This window comes from Somniosus microcephalus, chromosome 19, assembly GCF_052327205.1.
Source record: "Somniosus microcephalus isolate GS21.2 chromosome 19, FLI_Smic_1.0, whole genome shotgun sequence".
In the NCBI taxonomy this organism is placed as follows: domain Eukaryota; kingdom Metazoa; phylum Chordata; class Chondrichthyes; order Squaliformes; family Somniosidae; genus Somniosus; species Somniosus microcephalus.
The window spans coordinates 59,515,458-59,537,017 of NC_141005.1; the positions used below are offsets into that span (position 1 = coordinate 59,515,458).

At 45.6% G+C, this 21,560-nt stretch overlaps 2 protein-coding genes across 3 annotated transcripts in view; one reads left to right on the top strand and one right to left on the bottom strand.

Annotated features, from left to right (window-relative positions):
- LOC147104499 (serine/arginine-rich splicing factor 1A-like) overlaps nt 1–3,652 on the top strand; it is a 34,113-nt gene extending 30,461 nt beyond the window's left edge. For both annotated transcript variants that reach the window (XM_085961854.1, XM_085961853.1), the window contains exon 5: nt 3,379–3,652. In XM_085961854.1, the coding sequence (XP_085817980.1) occupies nt 3,379–3,528 (150 nt within the window). In that variant the 3' untranslated portion in view covers nt 3,529–3,652. The remainder of the gene's footprint in view (nt 1–3,378) is intronic.
- Nucleotides 3,653–4,505: 853 nt separating this feature from the next.
- gatc (glutamyl-tRNA amidotransferase subunit C) lies at nt 4,506–19,194 on the bottom strand. Its single transcript, XM_085961855.1, has 5 exons — nt 18,657–19,194; nt 17,417–17,467; nt 16,628–16,788; nt 8,124–8,227; nt 4,506–4,787 (listed from the first exon to the last, which is right to left on the bottom strand). Exons 1-5 carry the CDS (start codon nt 18,807–18,809, stop codon nt 4,726–4,728), a joined length of 531 nt encoding a protein of 176 aa, XP_085817981.1. The 5' UTR covers nt 18,810–19,194; the 3' UTR covers nt 4,506–4,725.
- Between the last annotated feature and the right edge of the window lie 2,366 nt (nt 19,195–21,560).

Sequence of the window (21,560 nt, forward strand, 5' to 3'; positions counted from 1 at the left end):
ACTTCACAGCATTGCTCATGTACCTTTAGAGATGTATGCACTAGAGTGCCCAAATCTCTTTCTATCTCCACCTTTAATGCTTTTTCCTGAAAGGTGTATTAATGTTGAGCATTTACCCGGCCCACATGCATAACACTGCATTTATCCAAGTTATACATAATTTGCCAGTCATGAGCCCAATCTCCCAACACATTAAGATCCATCCGAAGCAGACGAGCATCGTCTACAGTCCTAACACTCGCACAGATCTTCGTATCATTTGCAAATTTGCAGATCATGCCCCCAACACCTACTCCAGACCATTAATAAAAATAGTAAAGAGCAACAGTCCTAACACCGATCCCTGCGGGACACCACTGGTGACCGGTCTCCAAACAGATCCAAATCCATCTATAACTACTTTTTGCCTACGTCCTGCCAGCCTGTTCTCAATCCAGCTCAATATATTACCACCAATACCAGAGGATTTGATCTTACAGAGAAGCCTCTTGTGTGGTACCTTATCAAAAGCTTTTTGGAAGTCTAAGTAGACAATGTCTACTGGGCTTTCCTCATCCACCAACTTTGTAACTTCTTCAAAATATACAATTAGATTTGTAAGACATGATCTTTTTATGAAGCCATGTTTGGTGTCCCCAGTATGTCCCTCTCTATCCAAGCATTCATATATTGTATCACTAATGAGTCCCTCAAGCATCTTATCTATTTCGGGCTTGGTGTGAAACAGAGCCCTACAGACAAGGTAGGGCCCAGCTTCAATCTCATATCTCTACTGGGTCAACTGAACTTGGCCAGGGTTTTCACTCCTGATCGCTGCCCATCGTTTTCTGTTAGGAAGTGGGTACAGGAAACTCTTAACCGACACCTAAATAACCGGAAATCTCTGTTAACCGGCAAAATTCAGGAGTAGGTTCAGGTAAGTTTTACTTCATATTAGTGGCAGTTCCTGGATCTGTGGCTGTGTAACTGGGGTTCGTGCACTTGTTCGCTTGGTCTGTGGCCGGAGTTCCTGCACATGTTGCTAAGCAACAGGGAAGCCTGGATTTGTTGCTGTGTACGGAGCTCTCGTACCTTTTAAACTATACCTCTGTAATCCGGACTTTTTGATAAACCGGCACCACGCCGGTCCTGTTGGTGCCGGATAATAGAGTTTCCTGTATGTGGGCTATGGATGAGATGAGGACAGGATATAACCTGTTAGCACCCACCCACTACCCAAAGGTAGCTGATGCATTTGGAATTGTACCGTAAACCAGTGCCATTGTGGCGTTCGGGGCGGGGGAGTTGGCGAGGGAATAAAGGCAAACATATTTCAATAGCATAGCTGAAGTAATGTGCAGTTGAGACGAATCTGTACCAGTGTAGACTAGCTTGTGCAGACACTGTTTTGGGAAAAGATGAGCGTCTGTTCTCCAGATGTTACAACAGTAATTCAGGTGTTTCCTGGAAACTTGGAGATGTTTCAACTTGGAATGTCAATATTTTTCATAGCAGCCAGATTCCATATTAATCAGCAGCATTTTCTGCCAGGGACATTCAGAACTAGTCACTGCACAATTTCCACTCCCCCATTTGTCGCCCTCTCTCCCCCCGAATCATCCAATTGGCTATTTTGTGTATATCAGCCAGGGCCAGGATTCTGAGTGTTTATTTGATGGAGCAGAGCCCAATCCTGTCCTCACCAATCATCCACGTACAGCAGGAGTCACTACATAATGATTAGGAGCTCCAGGGACTGGGGGAATGCACAGTCTAATTGTAACTCTATTGCCAGTCTTCAGCAGGTTGAGAATCAAACCAGGTACCTTCTGGTCTGTATGGCTCAATAATTACACTGGTTTTATCAACTGGACAGTCATGGGACCTGGTAGAGATTGTTTCTCTAATTGACAGGAATGTAACTCTTCCCATTTCAGGTATTCAGTATTTGCATCAAGCACGCTCAGGTCAGGTATCGCACAGCCAGATGCAGAGTAGGGATTCTTCTACTCTGCCTCAGTCCCAACCTCAAGAGCACCCCCTACTGCACCAGCTGCCCTGTGGTCTCAGTGAGATTTTGGATTAGCGCTGAACTGGGTACAGTTTTGTGCTGTGGGCTGCACCTACTAGGAACTGGATTGAGATGCCCAAGCTCATTTTACACAACCCTTATAGTCAGTAGACAGGAGACTATTATTTTATAAATCTGGGCTGGATTTCAAACCAGGTCCCAGAGATAAAAGGTCACTGTCTAAACCACTGTGCCACCCAGAGTTCCTTTCTAACAGAAAAAGAGGAATGCCACTTTGGGAGGGGGTTATTGTGTTCTGGTAGCAAGTACATAGTGCCAACTTTGGTCAGTCATTGCACTCTCGCCCACAAGTAAAAAATATGGTGGTTGAACTCCGACTCCAGGCCTCAAGAACATAACCTGACACTTCAGTGCATTACTGAGGGAGTGCTGCACTGCTGAAGGTGCCATCTTTTGGGCGAGACATTAAACCAGAGCCCTTTCTACCTGTTCAGGTTGGATTTAAAGAAAAGCAGTGAGTTCTGGTGTCGTAACTGATGTTCATTCCTCAGCAAACACCAGAAACAAATTAGCTGCTCATTCATCTCATTGCTGTTTGAGGGATCTTGCTAAGTGTTCACCTCCATGGCAGTCAGGTGCTGGAGTTTCCGGCAGCAAGGGGCACTCAGTGAGTGGCGTGGGCATCTACCAGTCCCATGACGTGCTCTCCCATTCACCCCGCAAACTCCAGCAGGGTGAGCACGGGCGGGCACCAGTGGGCATGATCTTTACTGCTGGGATTGCAGCCTGCATGTTTTCAAGGCCATTGTGTATTTAAAGTAACAGCAAATTATTCTAACTTTGAAACACTTGTGTTGATTTGATAAAGATGTAACTTGAGTCACACACAGAAAATAGCAGATTCTGGGCCGAGTTTACTGATCTCCACCATGGCAGCAGATTGTAACAGTGGGTGTCAGCATTTCTGGCTTAGGAAGGCAAAGATCAGCCAGGGTTGCTTGCCCAGCTGGACAGTGTAATTTGTAAACTTTGGGTGAAGATGGGTTTAGAGACTGGGATGTGATCCCTCAGATTGTTGAATAGACTCTCCGCGTTCACTGGGCTTGCATGTGAATGCCCACCACTCCAGGCGTGTCTGGAGCCCGTGGAACCATACCCAGCAGAAGTTAACACCTTCAGGGTGAGGGAGGAGAAAATTAACAAACAAGGAAGTTTTTTTTTAAAAAGAGGAAACAATGTTATGCAGTAAACTCCTCCTGGCTGTTGTACTATTTGCTATCAATGAGACACAAGCTGCTTAATGCTGTATTCAAACCCTTTTCCACAGCTTCTGCTCACAGCACTGATACCAATCATTTCTTTTCCAGGGAGAGACTGCTTATATTAGAGTTCGTGCAGACAAGCCCAGAAGTTCTAGTTACGGCAGGTCAAGATCAAGGTCTCTTTCCAGAGGTCGATATTCTCCCTATCAAAGCAGAAGCTCCCCTCGGTATTCACCCAAACCCCAATATAGATGAGGACTTGGTAGTCAGAAATTTCTTTTTAATTCACATTCCATCATTGGCAGTTAGTTTTTTTTCTTCAATTCTATATTTCGTGAGATGCTTTGAATTAAATAAACTTGGGTTTTTTTTCTTTTTATTGACTTTGTTGTGTTTTGTTCCATGGATCTTTACTGACTTCTCAATTAATTTAGCATACTTCCTTTTTTAAATAAAAAGGTAGCCAGGGACATGCTGTGTGTTTATTTGTGAAGAAAGGTATTTTGTGCCATGTACATCAACTTGTCACAATCCACTCCTTCAAAAACACACACCAACCAAGTAAATCTTGAAGTTCTAATACTTGTTGATAATTTGAAATAATAAGACTATGAAAGAAATGAACCATGAAGAAAATGTTAAATTGGATATTAACCTGGGATTTTTCCTTAACTAAAATTTTTTTAAAGGAATTTGTTCTAAATTGAAGTTATGGAGGAGTTTGCTGTTGGAGATAGCTGCTTGTCTGTTTCAGCAGCTAGTGGCAGTGTCAGCTGTGGCTCAGTAATAGTATTTGGCCTTGGGCAGAAGAGTGGGAAGCCCCACGCCAGAGCCTTGAACACATAATCTAGGCTGACACTTCAGTGCAGGGGGGGTGCTGCACTGTCGAAAGTGCTGTCTTTTAGATGAGACTTTAAACCACGTCTGTCTCTCAAGTGGATATAAAAGATCCCATAGCACGATTCAAAAGAGAGCTGGGGAGTTCAGACAGTTTAGTGTCTCATCTGAAAGATGGCACTTCCCTCAGTGCCGCACTGAAGTGTCAGCCTAGATTATGTGCTCAAGTCTCTGGAGTTGGACTTGAAACCAAACCCTTCTGCCTCAGAGGCTACAGTGCTACCCACTGAGCCAAGGGACACCTTTTCTGGTTTTATTCCTCAGATGAGCCTCTAACTTTTTCTGTCCAGTGAGTTATTTTTGATATTATTAAATCTAACATTTCCACACGTTGATTGAGAAACATAATCTGCATTTTTTACTGAATTTCAAATGTAACGGCACTGCCATTTGACATTATGAAAAATCAGTTCAGTTGACATGGTGTTGTACTTGGGTCTTCGCTGGTGCAGGCACAGTGATTTCAGCGAGATCCCCCCCCGCCAAAAACATCCATTTGAAAATTCTTTTGTTTTGATCCCAAAGTTTCCTCTGTCATAAAGCACCAGTCCGTGGTCACCAGTTAGAATGCTGGAGAAAAGTGTCTCTCTCTTCTTTCTTTGGCAGTGGAATATTGCCTAGAAATAAAAGATGTTTATTTACATTGTGCAAAATACAATCCTAGTAAGACACTGCAAAAAGCAAATGATTGTTTGGGCAAGTGATCTTTGTTGCTCAGAAATGGTCACTTCTGTACAGAATTGGATACTCGCTGCACCAACAGAATCACGCTGCACACAGTGGCTGCAATTGTCTAACTCTGCACTTCCCGGCCCATGGTTTTCCTGTCCTGACTGGGGAGCAATCTTGGGCATAGCGAGCGTACAATTGGAAAACCCTAGCCAGTAAGTGTAGAAAGTAACACTCATTGAACAGCACTTTTCCTGACCATTCTAACTGGGGTGTAATATATGCAGCAAAATCATGTTTTACAGAGTAAGTGATGGGAGAGTGCTTTAAAGTTGTAACAGTATCGGGTTCTGATAATGCTCTGAAACTATTTAAGGATCCCTCTCCCGCCCCCTGATTTTCTTGTGCTCGCCTGAAGGCTCCGATTCACAAGTTCCATAGGAGCAGCAGCCTTATTTATCTTTAAGTGGATATTCACGTGAGCTAAGAGGGTGAGTGGTGACGGGCTGTTGTACCATGAGGGCCAGAGCGGAGTCTGATCCCATCTTCAGTTGATACGTGCACTTTCCAACAAATGGTCACTGAACAGTGATCAGGAACGCTGGCTATTAATTACCCTACACTACCTCGAGAAACAGACTAATTATTGCAACCCCACCTTGGCTAAGATTGGCTTCATTATGGTGCAGAACCATAACACAAGCCTGCTCCTTGCATATACATTTCCTTTCCCATGAACCAATGAAAGAATTTAGACAACTCCAGTCTTGCTGCCAAGCCCCCACAATTATCATTTTATCCACCTAAACACAGCGATCAAATAACACTGCAGTACCATACAGTGCAAAATCCAATACATTTTGCAGATGAATACGTTCACGCTAAACAGTGACATGAACTCCCACTATCATCTGACATTTAAAATTAGCTGTTGTCAATGGGAATGGTTGGCTGGCTCTGAACTTTTGCATAAAGCAAACCTGCTAAGCAGCCTGGCTGACATTTTTGGTTGTTGAGGTAGCCTTGTGACCACCAACATATCTCAAATAATTTTACAAAGCCAAATAACAAAGTACATTCAGAATGGCTCCCCAATGGCTCAGTGAATTTTTCCAATGAGTAGCTAAGTGATACAGACCAGAATGTCTTGAGGTTTGATTCTGTGCCAAGTTAACTGATCTCAGCTCGAGTGGCAGCAAGAGACCTACAACTGGCCTCAGCACTCCTGGGTTAGGGAAAGGAAAAATCAGCCAGGCTTCCTGCTCCTCATCACTACCGAAGTGTATTTGGGTGAGCACAGGATCAGGCTTGGCTGGGAAGTCAAACAGTCTGGTGGTACTGCTAAGGCTCACCATGAATAATGGCCACTTCTATGAGGTACTGGACAGCATCCATTCCCATGAAGTCCAAAAGTAGAAAATGATAATACTGGAACCCTCTCACATTGAGAACAGGCATAATTTCCCATCAAAAGCCACACACTGATTTTCTTGAGATAGTTATTAAATGTGGCACTTTCAGTTTAACATGATAAAGTACAGCAATTTGGGTCTCCTCATTTATCTCGATGCAAAGATAGAAGTGGGAAATCAATATTGGAAATCACTGTGCAAAAAGATTAAATCACCACGGTTAAAGGACTACTCCAGGCAATACTGATAAATGCTTGAAGCCATTCTGTGTGATGGAGACTGAAATCACACAAAGGGTTGGCATCAGCTTTCAGCCTTCATTACTCGCTGCAATGACAGCATTGGGAAAGCAATGCAACTGGACCCTTCAGTTGTTAGCAGCTACCCATGCATAAAATCAGCTCATTCAAATTCCAACGGTCCTGCGACTCATTCTATCAATCATTATCAGTATTTGTGTGTCTAAATGGCATGAACTCTTAACATCTTCCCTCTCCACGATTTCTGAAGCACTCGTAGGTGATGTGGGTTAACAGTGTGTTTAATATGGACGCCCTGCTATTCTGACTTCAACATTGTGCCCAATCATTGGAATAAAACTGAACATTGAGAATATGCTGCTGTCCCAGCCAGCAGCCCAGTTACAGCTTTTGGGATGACAAAAGCTCGAAGGAGCCTCAGCCCACCTCCAGACTTCATTGCTCTCCATGCCAACCTCCCATTCTCCACCGTCCATAAACTCCAGCTCATCCAAAACTCTGCTGCTTGTATTCTTTCTTGTACCATGTCCTGCTTGCCCATCACCTCTTTTCTCATGGACCTACTTTGACTCCCAGTTTGCCAACACCTCAAATTCATCCTTGTATTTAAAATTGCTCCATGGCCTTGCCCCTTCCATCTCTGTAACTTCCTTGAGCCTAAATTTCCCCTCCTCTGATTCCAGTTTCCACCGCAGTTCCCCTTTCCTTTGCACGATCATTGGCAGCTGTACCTTCAGCCACCTAAACCCCTCCAAATCCCTTAAGACCCTCTGAAAGGCTTTTTCTTTGGCTCTATTTTCCTCATGCATTAAGAAGCATTAAAGTCACTACTATTTAAATACCAGACATTGTTGTTGACCTTGCAATTCCAGATGTTGGCACTGGGTGCCTGAAGTGGGAAGTGTCGTATTCCTCAGCACTAACATTCCTCACATTGATGAGCATAACTAAAAAAAACACTACACTACCATCCAGAAGAGTAATATAATTTTAAAATCAGACTACTGAAGCGTGAAGCACATTTTAAGCAACGTGTAAACATTTCACTTCACACCCTCCATCCCTTCTCCATTGGCTCAAAGGTAAAAGTCATTATCTGTGTGCCACAGATCAGGTTCAATCGCTGAGTTAGGATGAGTTAGCTGGTCTCAGCCGAAGTCTGACAGCTGCACCACCCGGAGTTAGGCAAAAGGAAAGTTAGCCGTGACTCCCACTCTCAACTGCTATATAACAACTCCCTCTACAAGTGTTCGTGTGTGGGTATTAGGCAAGATCAGGATCAGGCTTGGCAATTACATGTCCTACATGGTCAGACAGTCTTCTGACACTCACCCTCATGGCTCACATATCAACAGCAGCCGTTTGGCCAATACTGCCAAACATGGATCTTGTGGCAGCAAAGAGTCAATGGGGAAGATTTTCAATTAATGGAAATGAAAATCAGGCGGACAATTCGCAACTTCCATTTGACGTCTGGACAGCAAGTTGAAAATCTACACCAACGCCTTCGGGAGAGGATGGGCGAAAATTGTAGAGAACAAAATTTAATTCACACCACGTGATGAATGTAAAATCGGCAAACATTTCCAGTGGACAAGCTGGCTGAATTTACCTGGAGGTGCCACAATGTATTCCTCTACAACGTGCCTTGCATTGCTCAGGACCACCTCTGCACAGTAACCTTCTGTGACCTCGTCCGCACGCAAGTACAAAGGCCTGTGGAAAAAACAGCAATATTTTGGAAACTTAATTGAAAGGTCCTATTTTAATAGCTGTGGTCAATAAGACTGCATAGACCTGTGACAGACAACTCGGTGCTCTGGCAAGAAAATTACGTTTTAGACACCTGCTGCCCAAGCTCTGCACCACCCCCCCCCCCTTTCCCGGGCATTATTGCTTTACTACTTTTGCAGGCGTTGTGCAGACCAATATCGTGTGCATCCAGTTAAACACTGAACAACCTGTTCAGAGCTGACTAATCTCAGAGTGAAGCAATAAATTTAAATATACAGATGATAACCATTGCTCCCATTTTTTCAGACAGTTACTAGTAATGATTCTGCTTTTGTCATTTTCAGCTCCTCTAGACCCATCTTTTGTTTCTTTTATTGTGCCATTACATCCCCTTTTGCCTTGCACCATCATCCCTATTGTCATTTAATCTCTCCTGCCTTCCACCCTATCACAGACCTTCCCTTTTGTGCTTTCCTCCCCTTCCCCTTCCTCTGTACTTGCTTAAAACCTGTTACATTTCTAACTTTTTCCAGTTCTGATGAAAGGTCATCAACCTGAAACATTAACTCTGTTTCAACAGATGCTGCCTGACCTGCTGAGTATTTCCAACATTTTCTGTTTTTATTTAAGTTTAAATATACGTTTACCTGAGGCTGGCTGATTCTATGGATTGACCTGTTGGTTTAGGGTAAATTACAAGCAATCTGCCCAGATCCAACAAAGAAAAGCCTTTGGGATTAACAAAGAATTTGCATATATATATATATATATAGAAGCAAAATACTGCAGATGCTGGAAATCTGAAATAAAAACAGAAAATGCTGGAAATACTCAGCAGGTCAGGCAGCATCTGTGGACAGAGAAACAGAGTTAACGTTTCAGGTCGATGAGCTTTCATCAGAACTGGAAAAAGTTAGAGCTGTAACAGAGAAAGTCTTGCTACAATTGTACATGGCCATGGTGAGACCACACCTGGAGTACTGTGCACAGTTTTGGTCTCCTTATCGAAGGAAGGATATACTTGCCTTGGAGGCGGTGCAACGAAGGTTCACTAGATTGATTCCTGGGATGAGAGGGCTGTCCTATGATGAGAGATTGTGTAGAATGGGCCTATACTCTCTGGCGTTTAGAAGGAGAGGTGATCTCGTTGAAACATACAAGATTCTGAAGGGGATTGACAGGGTAGATGCGGGGAGGTTGTTTCCCCTGGCTGGAGGGTCTAGAACTCGGAGGCACAGTCTCAGGATAAGAATCATAGAATCACAGAAACTTACGGCACAGAAGGAGGCCATTCTTCCCATTGTCTCTGTGCCAGCCGAAAAAGAGCTATCCAGCCTAATCTCACTTTCTAGCTCTTGGTCTGTAGCCTTGAAGATATGGCACTTCAAGCACATATCCAAGTCATTTTTAAATGTGCTGAGGGTTTCTGCCTCTACCACCCTTCCAAACCCACACCACCCTCTGGGTGAAAAAAAATCTCACCTTTCCTCTAATCCTTCCACCAATTACTTTAAATCTATGCCCCCTCTGCTAAGGGAAATAGGTCCTCTATCTAAGCCCCTCATAATTTTATACACCTCAATTAAATCTCCCCTCAGCCTCCTCTGTTCCAAAGAAAACAAACCCAGCTTGTCCAATCTTTCATCATAGCTAAAATTCTCTAGTCCTGGAGAACGTAACATTATATGGTAAAGAAAGCAATGTTGAAAGTATTTTTATATAAATTATACCCATTTGTGTTTTGGAAACAATCAGCAGCATCAATTTCGGTTCCAATCTTGCAGTTTCAGATGTAAGGGGATTAAAGAATGCCGAATTGCGATGGCCGGGAATCGAATCCAGGTCAATTACTTGGAAGGCAGCTATGCTCACCACTATACCACCATGGCTCACCGCCAGAATGAAATCAGGAGTTTCTGTGGAGTTGTCCCGCTCCCTTTGGGTTTCTGGTACTTTACTCACAGACAGTAAAATCAATCCTAAACATCAGCCCTTGAAAAGACTTAGATAGGCCATTTAAGACCGAGATGAGGAGGAATTTCTTCACTCAGAGGGTTGTGAATCTTTGGAATTCTCTGCCCCAGAGGGCTATGGATGCTGAGTCTTTGAGTATATTTAAGGCTGAGATAAATAGATTTTTGGATTCATGGGGAATCAAGGGATATGGGGATCGGGCGGGAAAGTGGAGGTGAGGTGGATGATCAGCCATAATCTTACTGAATGGCGGAGCAGGCTCGAGGGGCTGTATGGCCTACTCCTGCTCTTATTTCTTATGGCTCTGATTTTAAGCAAGTGCAGAGGCAGGGAAAGTGGGGAGAGGAAGGAAAGGTAAGGTCTGTGATAGGGTGGAAGGCAGGAGTGATTAAATGACAAAAGATATGATAGTACAAAGCAAAAGGAGATGGTAATGGGACAAGTAAATAAAGTAAAGATGAGTCTAGAAGAGGTGTAAATAGGAATATTAGAATCATCAGCAGCTGCCATGTGAAAAAATAGGGACCGAGGTTATGGTCTGAAATGGTTGAACTCGATGTCGAGTCCAGAAGGCTGTAAAGTGCCTAATCGAAAGATGTGGTGCCGTTCCTCGAGCTTCATTGGAACAGTGCAAGAGGCCAAGGTCAGAGTGGGAGTGGAGCGGAGAATTAAAGTGACAGGTGACTACAGTATACTAAATTGCAAAAAGTACAAGTAAATCACTGTTTCACCTGGAGGAAGTGTTTAGGGCCCTGGACAGTGGGAAGGGAGGGCGCTCCGCTCTTCCTTGAACAGAGGCCCAACCAGTCCCCATCCACCACCACCCTCCTCACATTGAACAACTTCTCCTTTGACTCCACTCACTTCCTCCAAATTAAAGGTGTTGCTATGGAAACCCACCTGGGTCCTAGCTATGCCTACCTTTTCATGGGATATGTGGAACTTTCTTTGTTCCAGTCCTACTCAGGTCCCCTCCCTCTTTTTCCGGTACATTGATGACTGTATTGGTGCCATTTCCTGCACTCGCCCTGAACTAGAAAATTTCATTCATTTTGATTCCAATTTCCACCCTTCCCTCACCTTCACATTGTCCCTCTCTGACTCTTCCCTTCTCTTCCTCGACTTTTCTGTCTCCATTTCTGGGGATAGGCTATCGACAAACATCCACTATAAGCCCACTGACTCCCACAGCTACCTGGACTACACTTCCTCCCACCCCGCTTCCTGTAAGGACTCTACTCCATTCTCCCAGTTTCTCCGTCTCCGCCGCATCTGTTCTGACGATGCCACCTTCCACACTAGTACTTCCGATAAGTCTTCCTTTTTCCTCAACCGAGGATTCCTCTACCATGGTTGACACGGCCCTCAACCGTGTCCGTTCCATTTCCCGCACTTCTGCTCTCACCCCTTCCCCTCCCTCCCAGAACCACAATAGGGTTCCCCTCACCTCCCCTTTCAGGATTCCGAAGGGACCGCTCCCTCCACGACACCCTGGTCCACTCCTCAATCACCCCCAACAATCCCTCCCCACAGCATCTTCCTGTGCAAGCGCAGGAGATGCAACACCTGCCCTTTTACCTCCTCCTTCCCACTTTCCCTGCCCCTGCAGCACTTGCTTAAAATCTGTTACATCTCTAACTTTTTCCAGTTCTGATGAAAGACCATCGACCTGAAATGTTAACTCTGTTTCTCTCGCCATAGATGCTGCCTGCCCTGCTAAGTATTTCCAGCATTTTTGCATATATATAATCCTGATGCGATTCAGGTGCACTCTATATTTAAATGTTCTCATGCTCAGCACAAAGAACCTCTCCCGCCGCCAAGGCCCTTCTTCCTCTGAACCCTAACATGACCTTAAGTGCAAGGTGATCTGAGAGTTAGTGTGCCTCAGGTGAACAATAGACCCCTTTTGCTGCTAAACTCACTGTAAATCGTACAAGACACCTTGTACTCTCCTGGTCTCTCTGATGGACAAACAAAACTCTGAGTCTACATTTCTGAGGCTACAAACTATTAATTAGGTTCATTAATTAAACAAGAGTAAACACAGCAGATTACAATAGTTTACAATTTCCCAGTGTCTCTTTCAAAACAATAAAAAGTAAAGAATATTTTCGCAGTTCTCCACAGAGCTTTAAATAACCTGCATCCTGATGAAACACTTTGTGAGAAACACAAGCTCACGGAATCCTCTGTTTACCACCACCCAAGAAGCAGTACCGGGTGGACACTCTCTCCCTCTAGAGGCCCATCCCACTTACCCAAGGCCAGAGAGCTTAGGTGCAGGTTGGTAGAACCACAGCTCAGGGACCCCAAATGTACATAGGGTGCTGCTGGAGATGAACCGGCGAAAACCATGCAGCTTTCCAGAGCTTCTTCCTGCTACTTGTGCAGCCAGAACACTCTACCCACTGGGGCTTTGACACGTGAGAATAAATGGGCACCAGTCCAAATGAGAGATTAGGAGGGGTGACCAAAAGATTGGTCAAAGAGGCAGGTTTTAAGATGAGTTTTAAAGGAGCAGAGAGAGGCAGAGGGGTTTAGGGAGGGAATTCCAGTGTATTCAGCCTAGCTGTTTAAAGGCCTGGCTATAGTGCGATCTAAACACAAGGATATAAATCATATCATCAAAACAGTTTCCGTTTGAGCACCAATGCCACACTGCCCAAGACCTGGGGGGCAGGGTAAAAGTCTAGATGCTGGGTTCAGAACGTCACAAAAGGGGGCATGGAAGATCTAAAATAAGGATACTGGCCTCTTTGAATCTCAAACTCACAGTGAGCTGACTTTCACATCGGGGCTCAAAGGTGAGCAACACACCGACTTCACTTAACCCATTTATGATTATATACTGTTGTCAGCGGCCCTACTGACAGCAGAGAGGATTTCCCCACAATGACTTATACCGCTCTCACCCCCCAACAATCAACGCCTCCATGACCGGAGCATTCTTTTCTAAACTGGAAATTTTTCCAAGGTTAGTCACTTGTTCTCATTCTTCACTCCACGTCAACCCATGTCTCTTGTGTAGAGAGCGCGAAGGTGCCATACCCACATCTCTGCCAATGCCTTGTGTTCCGTCAGCAGGGAGGGAGAGTTAGCACCCAGCCTGGAATACCCTGACTGCCCCCCAGCCCCCACTGTGAAGAGAGGGATTTATGGGGAAATTTTTTGTTTCAAATTAAAAAAAAACTAAAATCCCATTTTAGTTAGCCTCCCTTTTCCTGTCTAATTCACATTACATACAGATTTCGAACAGATTTGGCAACTCAAAACTGGGCATCCATGAGGCGCTGTGGGCCATCAGCAGCAGCAGAATTGTATTCAACCACAATCTGTAACCTCATGGCCCGGCATATCCCTCACTCTACCATTACCATCAAGCCGGGAGATCAACCCTGGTTTAACGAAGAGTGCAGGAGAGCATGCCGGGAACAGCACCAGGCATACCGAAAAATGAGGTGTCAACCTGGTGAGGCTACAACACAGGACTACTTGCATGCCAAACAACGGAAGCAACATGCGATAGACAGAGCTAAGCAATCTCAACCATCGGATCAAATCAAAGCTCTGCAGTCCTACCACATCCAGTCGTGAGTGGTGGTGGACAATTAAACAGTTAACAGGAGGAGGAGGCTCCAAAAATATCCCCATCCTCAATGATGGTGGAGCCCAGCACGTGAGTGCAAAAGACAAGGCTGAAGCATTTGCAACTATCTTCAGCCAGAAGTGCCGAGTGGATGATCCATCTCGGCCTCCTCCCGAGGTCCCCAGCATCACAGATGCCAGTCTTCAGCCCATTCAATTCACTCCACGTGATGTCAAGAAACAGCTGAAGACACTGGATACTGCAAAGGCTATGGGCCCTGACAACATTCCGGCAATAGTACTGAAGACTTGTGCTCCAGAACTAGCTGCGCCCCTAGCCAAGCTGTTCCAGTACAGCTACAACACTGGCATCTACCCGACAATGTGGAAAATTGCCCAAGTATGTCCTGTCTACAAATAGCAGGACAAATCCGACCCGGCCAATTACCGTCCCATCAGCCTACTCTCAATCATCAGCAAAGTGATGGAAGGTGTCGTCGACAGTGCTATCAAGCGGCACTTACTCAGCAATAACCTGCTAACTGACGCCCAGTTTGGGTTCCGCCAGGGCCACTCAGCTCCTGACCTCATTACAGCCTTGGTCCAAACATGGACAAAAGAGCTGAACTCAAGAGGTGAGGTGAGAGTGACTGCCCTTGACATCAAGGCAGCATTTGATCGAGTGTGGCATCAAGGAGCCCTAGCAAAACTGAAGTCAATGGGAATCAAGGGGAAAACTCTCCATTGGTTGGAATCATACCTAGCACAAAGGAAGGTGGTTGTTGGAGGTCATTCATCTCAATCACATGACATCACTGCAGGAGTTCCTCAGGGCAGTGTCTTAGGCCCAACCATCTTCAGCTGTTTCATCAATGACCTTCCCTCCATCATAAGGTCAGAAGTGGGGATGTTCGCTGATGATTGCACACTGTTCAGCACCATTCGAGACTCGTCAGATACTGACGCAGTCCATGTCCATATGCAGCAAGACCTGGACAACATTCAGACTTGGGCTGACAAGTGGCAAGTAACATTCGCACCACATAAGTGCCAGGCAATGACCATCTCCAACAAGCGAGACTCGAACCATCTCCCCTTGACATTCAATGGCATTACCATCGCTGAATCCCCCACTATCAACATCCTGGGGGTTACCATTGATCAGAAACTGAACTGGACCAGCCATATAAATACTGTGGCTACAAGAGCAGGCCAGAGGCTGGGAATTCTGCGGCGAGTGTCTCACCTCCTGACCCCAAAAAGCCTTTCCACCATCTACAAGGCACAAGTCAGGAGTGTGATGGAATACTCTCCACTTGCCTGGATGAGTGCAGCTCCAACAACACTCAAGAAGCTCGACACCATTCAGGATAAAGCAGCCCGCTTGATTGGCACTCCGTCCACCACCTTCAACATTCACTCCCTCCACCACCGGCGCACTGTGGCTGCAGTGTGTACCATCTACAAGATGCACTGCAGCAACTCGCCAAAGCTCCTTCAACAGCATCTTCCAAACCCGCGACCTCTACCACTTAGAAGGACAAGGGCAGCAGACGCATGGGAACATCACCACCTACAAGTTCCCCTCCAAGCCACACACCATCCTGACTTGGACCTGTATCGCCATTCCTTCACTGTCGCTGGGCCAAAATCCTGGAACTCCCTTCCTAACAGCATTGTGGGTGTACCTACACCATATGGACTGCAGTGGTTCAAGGCGGCGGCTCACCACCATCTTCTCAAGGGCAATTAGGGATGGGCACTAAATGCAGGCCTAGCCAGCCAGCGACACCCACATCCCATCAATGAATAAAAAAAACATTGTTCCCTGACTGAGAAGACAAGAGCGACTCACAATCCAAGGGCTCTGCAATCCAACCCTGGGGATAACCACTAGTGTTTCCCACTGTGATTGCCAGCTGTGCTCCACAATTCACTGGGAAACAGATTCCAGACAAGACACTACTGCACAGGGACTGTAAAGTGCCCTGCCTGCCACCAAGCTATCCACATCTGTGAAATCTTTCACCAAAACACAAAGGATTTTGAGCTATCAGCTTCAAACAATGAAACAGGAGGAAAGTCAGGGACAACAAAGCCCAGTGATCTCCCTCTGGTACCTCAACTCTTCAGTCATTGCATCCAGCTGTATCTTCATTAGGCGTCAGCCATTGACTCAGTGGGTAGCACTCTCGCCTCAGAGTCAGAAGGTCGTGCGTTCAAGTCCCACTCCAGAGACGGCACACAATCTAGGCCGATACTCCAGTGCAGTACTGAGGGAGTGCTGCACTGTCGGAGGTGCCGTCTTTCAGCTGAGACGTTAAACCGAGGCCGCGTCTGCCCTCTCAGAAAAGATCCCATGGCACTATTCGAAGAACAAGGGAGTTCTCCCTCGTGTCCTGGCCAATACTTATCCCTCAACCAACATCACTAAAATAGATTATCTGGTCATTAGTTTCTTCCCCCAATAACAGCAACAACTTGCATTTATATAGTGCCGTTAACGTAGTAAAACGTCCCAAGATGCATCACAGGAGCATAATCAGACAAACATTGACACCGAGCCACATAAGGAAACATCAGGACAGGTGACCAAAAGCTTGGTCAAAGAGATAGGTTGTAAGGAATGTCTTAAAGGAAGAGAGGTGGAGAGGTTTAGGGAGGGAATTCCAGAGCTTATAACTGCAATACCTTACATTTATCAGTGTAAAATTTCATTTCTCTGTACAATTGTATAACCAACCTAATTCACTTGTCTCTCCTACTCTCCTTACTTTCACAACCAATTTACAGTCATATAATAAGACAGAACACTGTTACCTGTCCTCCAACACCGAATCCATGGGCTCCACTCCCTCAGTGTCAACAACATGCAGCTGGTTGGCAAACTGTATGGCATTGGCCAACCTTTCCACACCCTCCTGGTTCCGAAAATCTATAAGTGCCAGCCGTTCCAGGTGGTCAATCATCTCCATGGATACCTGGAGGATTTGTTTTGCATATGGTGCTCATTAATATATAATAAATGTCCAACCTTAGCTCCTGTTAACTCAGCAGGTAAGTACTCCACCCATTATGCAACTGAGCCAGGTTCGATCCCCAGCCTGTGTCGAGTTAAGGATGCAGTAGGGGCACGGTGTCCCTGGACTACAAAAAGGAATAATCAATCTTCCTGGTCTTAATGTGCAAGAGCCGCAGCTGTATTCAGCTACTTTTATATTCTTTCTCCCCTCTCTCAGCTAAAGGCACTGAACCCCAAAGTAGTTCAACCATCAGTAGGTGCCTTCCATCCCCTCACCCCCAAGTGGCCTTCACGTGTGAGACTTGATGGTTCATGTTAGTAGACTGACTGTGGAAGCTCAGCTTGAGTCTGCCCACTTGTGCACTTCAAGCAGGGGTTGCTGGAGAGGAATAAGGAATTGATATCTCCCCTCCCTAACCCAGGGATGGTGAGCCAATTGTAGCAATCCTACCCCCCCGCCTACCACAACATAGACCAGGGGTCAAACTCATCACCTTCCAGGTCTGTATTGTTCACAGTTGGAGGTTTTACCACTGAGTCAATAGGGATGGCTGTCAGCTATTTTCAAATCTGAATAGCTTGCTTACCTCTGTAAGCTGACTGTCCTCGATGGGCTGCCAGGACGGACTCTGAGGCACCTACAAAGATCAAAAATACAAATCTAAATTATATGTGATCGGCTCCAATGACCCTGTGGTTAAATGGCTGACCAGCACTTGCTATTGGCCTCATGGATGAAGACTGACCACTTGGACGAGAGGGCAGATGGTGCTTGTGGTTTTGTGCCCCAGGAGAACTCCACTACAGCTTGAACCAGTAGCAGCAGGAAAGTAAAACACAAAAAAGGTAAGGAAATTGGCCCAGGAGTGTAACTTCCATCCAGCTAATTACACACTATCTATGGATCAGGTACAGTGTGACACAATAGTGTGCCAGGAATACAGGGTCAAACAGCAGGTGCACAGAAAGACAGTGTGACACGATAAACCTGGCCAACTGAGGCTATAGGTGGGTGAGACGGTAGGGCATGAGTGTTCTACTATAGGTGGGTGAGTCTATAGGGTGCAAGTGTTCTACTGTAGGTGGGTGAGCCTTTAGGGTGAGTGTTCTACTGTAGGTGGGTGAGTCTATAGGGTGCGAGTGTTCTATAGATGGGTGAGTCTATAGGGTGAGTGTTCTACTATAGGTGGGTGAGTCTATGGGGTGCGAGTGTTCTACCGTAGGTGGGTGAGTCTATAGGGTGCGAGTGTTCTACTATAGGTGGGTGAGTCTATAGGGTGAGTGTTCTACAATAGGTGGGTGAGTCTATAGGGTGAGTGTTCTACTATAGGTGGGTGAGTCTATAGGGTGCGAGTGTTCTACTATAGGTGGGTGAGTCTATAGGGTGCGAGTGTTCTACAATAGGTGGTTGAGTCTATAGGGTGCGAGTGTTCTACTGTAGGTGGGTGAGTCTATAGGGTGCGAGTGTTCTACTGTAGGTGGGTGAGTCTATAGGGTGCGAGTGTTCTACTGTAGGTGGGTGAGTCGATAGGGTGCGAGTGTTCTACTGTAGGTGGGTGAGTCTATAGGGTGCGAGTGTTCTACTGTAGGTGGGTGAGCCTATAGGGTGAGTGTTCTACTGTAGGTGGGTAAGCCTATAGGGTGCAAGTGTTCTATAGGTGGGTGAGCCTATAGGGTGCAAGTGTTCTATAGCTGGTGAATCGAAAGGGTGCGAGTGTTCTACTGTAGGTGGGTGAGCCTATAGGGTTCGGGGACACCGACGTTGAATAAATGCCCCGGACTCACAGGCCCGGCCGGTGCTCCCCTGACACGCCCCGCAGCCCCTACCTTGCTCCCGCTCCGGCTTGTCGGCGTCTCCTCAGTGTCATCGCAGCCGGGCGGCTTCACCCAACCGGCACCCCGAGGATTCACCGCCCGCTCAGGCCTCAGCCGCCGGGACAGCAGAAGCATCCGAACGGCCCGCAAACCGAGGCCCCACATCCTGGCTCCCGAGCGACGGCAGAGGCAGAGCCCGGAGTGAAGGCCCCGCCCAGAGCGTCCAGCACAGGCAACAACAGCTTGCCGATTGTGTACTCTTTTGATTTGGTGCACTAAAACAAATAAACTTTAACTGATAAAACTTTAAATGAACCTTAACAACTTAAATTAAAATTGTGTTGGCCGGGATGATGATGCACTCCAGTCCCCACCGGTCGTGGAAATACTCAAGCGTGCCGGCGGACACTGCGTGCTCCATCTCCAGGGCCATCGGGCGCGAATATGGCCGCGGAAGAGAGGCAGGCAGTCGAGCCGAACGACCGCCCGCTGCCTGGACCAGTTAATGGCTACTTTGGCCCGGCCCAGGAGCAGTCCAATGAGGAGGTCCTCCGATCTGCCTGCTCCCCTCCGCACCGGGTGACCTAAGATCAGGAGCATGGGACTGAAGTGCAGCCAAAAATCGAAGAGTAGCCCCTTCAAATAATTCGGCGATTGTGTACAGTGAGAGTGACCCACATATCCTGACCATTAACCCACTTTTCCTGATCAATAACCCACAGCTCCTGATTATTAACCCACATATCCTGATCAATAACACACAGCTCCTGATCAATAACTCACAGCTCCTGATCAATAACGCCACAGATCCTAATCAATAACCCCACAGATCCTGATCAATAACCCACAACTCCTGGTCAGTAACCCACAGATCCTGATCAATGACCCACAGCTCCTGATCAATAACTCACAGATTCTAATCAATAACCTCACAGATCCTGATCATTGTCATGAATCTTATCTGTAAGAAATCACACAACACCAGGTTATAGTCCAACAGCTTTATTTGAAATCACAAGCTTTCGGAGCGCTGCTCCTTCGTCAGGTGAAGTGGAGAGATGCATAAAAACACAGCTTATATAGTCAGAGAATAATGTCAGATGTTTACAGGTAATCTTTCTAACTGCCATTTATCACACCTCGGCAGAGAGATAATCACAGCAATCAAAGGTGTAAATGGTGTAAATAACAGTAAATAATAATTCTAATATGTCTAAGAGCGTTAAAAAAACAAGCCTGAAGGCTTTGTGTCTTAATGCGAGGAGCATTTGTAATAAAGGTGGATGAATTGGCTGCGCAAATAGAGGTAAACGAATACGATTTGGTTGGGATTACAGAAACGTGGCTCAAGGATGGCAAAGACTGGGAACTCAACATCCAGGGGTATTCGATATTCAGGAAAGATAGGCAAAAAGGAAAGGGAGGTGGGGTAGCATTACTGGTTAAAGAAGGGATTAATACAATTGTAATAAAGGATATTAGCTCTGATGATGTGGAATCTGTATGGGTAGAATTGAGAAATACTAAGGGGAAAAAAACATTAGTGGGAGTGGTATATAGACCTCCAAACAGTAAGGTGGAGGTTGGGGATGGCATTAAAAGGGAAATTAAAGAAGCGTGCAATAAGGGCACAGCAGTCATCATGGGTGACTTTAATCTACATATAGATTGGGCCAACCAAATTAGTAACAATACTGTGGAGGAGGAATTCCTGGAGTGTTTACGGGATGGTTTCCTGGACCAATATGTCGAGGAACCAACCAGAGATCAGGCCATCTTAGACTGGGTATTATGCAACGAGAAAGGATTAATTAGCAATCTTGTTGTACGAGGCCCCTTGGGTCGGAGCGATCATAATATGATCGAATTCTTCATTAAGATGGAGAATGAAGTAGTTGACTCAGAGACAAGGGTCCTCAATTTAAATAAAGGAAACTACGATGGTCTGAGGAGTGAGTTGGGTAGGATTGAGTGGGGAATGGCGCTCAAAGGGTTGACGGTAGATAGGCAATGGCAAACATTCAAAGACCGAATGGATGAGCTACAGAATTTGTTCATCCCAGTTTGGAGTAAAAATAAAACAAAAAAGGTGACTCAACCGTGGCTAACAAGGGAAATTAGGGATAGCATAAAATCCAAGGAGAGGAAAAAGCAATAATCCTGAGGATTGGGAGCAGTTTAGGAGTCAACAAAGGAGGACAAAGGGATTAATTAAGAAAGGGAAAATAGAATATGAGAGTAAGCTAGCAAGGAACATAAAAACTGACTGTAAAAGCTTTTATAGATATGTGAAGAGAAAAAGATTAGTGAAGTCAAGCATAGGTCTCTTACAGTCAGAATCAGGGGAATTTATAATGGGAAACAAGGAAATGGCAGACCAACTAAATGCATACTTTGGTTCTGTCTTCACAAAGGAGGACACAAATAACCTCCCAGAGATGCCGGGGAACATAGGGTCTGATGAAAGAGAGGAACTGAAAGAAATCAGTATTTGTAGGAAAATGGTGTTAGGAAAATTGATGGGACTGAAGGCCGATAAATTCCCAGGGCCTGATGGTCTACATCCCAGGGTACTTAAGGAAGTGGCCCTAGAGATAGTAGATGCATTACTGATCATCTTCCAGAACTCGATAGACTCTGGAACGGTACCCATGGATTGGAGGGTAGCTAATGTTACCCCACTATTCAAAAAAGGTGGTAGAGAAAAAGCAGGGAATTATAGACCGGTAAGCCTGACATCAGTAGTGGGGAAAATGCTAGAGTCTATTATAAAAGATGTAATAGCAGAACACTTAGAAAGCAGTGACAGGATCGGACAAAGTCAACATGGATTTACAAAAGGTAAATCATGCTTGACTAATCTACTGGAATTTTTTGAGGATGTAACTGGTAAAATAGATAAGGGAGAACCAGTGG

What these genes read in the sequence shown, in the direction of transcription:
- gatc (XM_085961855.1), bottom strand. Translation starts at nt 18,809, where the DNA reads ATGTGGGGCCTCGGTTTGCGGGCCGTTCGGATGCTTCTGCTGTCCCGG. An exon ending in GATTCGGTGTTGGAGGACAG is followed by an intron (nt 8,228 to 16,627) that starts GTAACAGTGTTC and finishes TTTTTTCCACAG; the next exon opens with GCCTTTGTACTTGCGTGCGG. An exon ending in ATACATTGTGGCACCTCCAG is followed by an intron (nt 4,788 to 8,123) that starts GTAAATTCAGCC and finishes TTTTATTTCTAG; the next exon opens with GCAATATTCCACTGCCAAAG.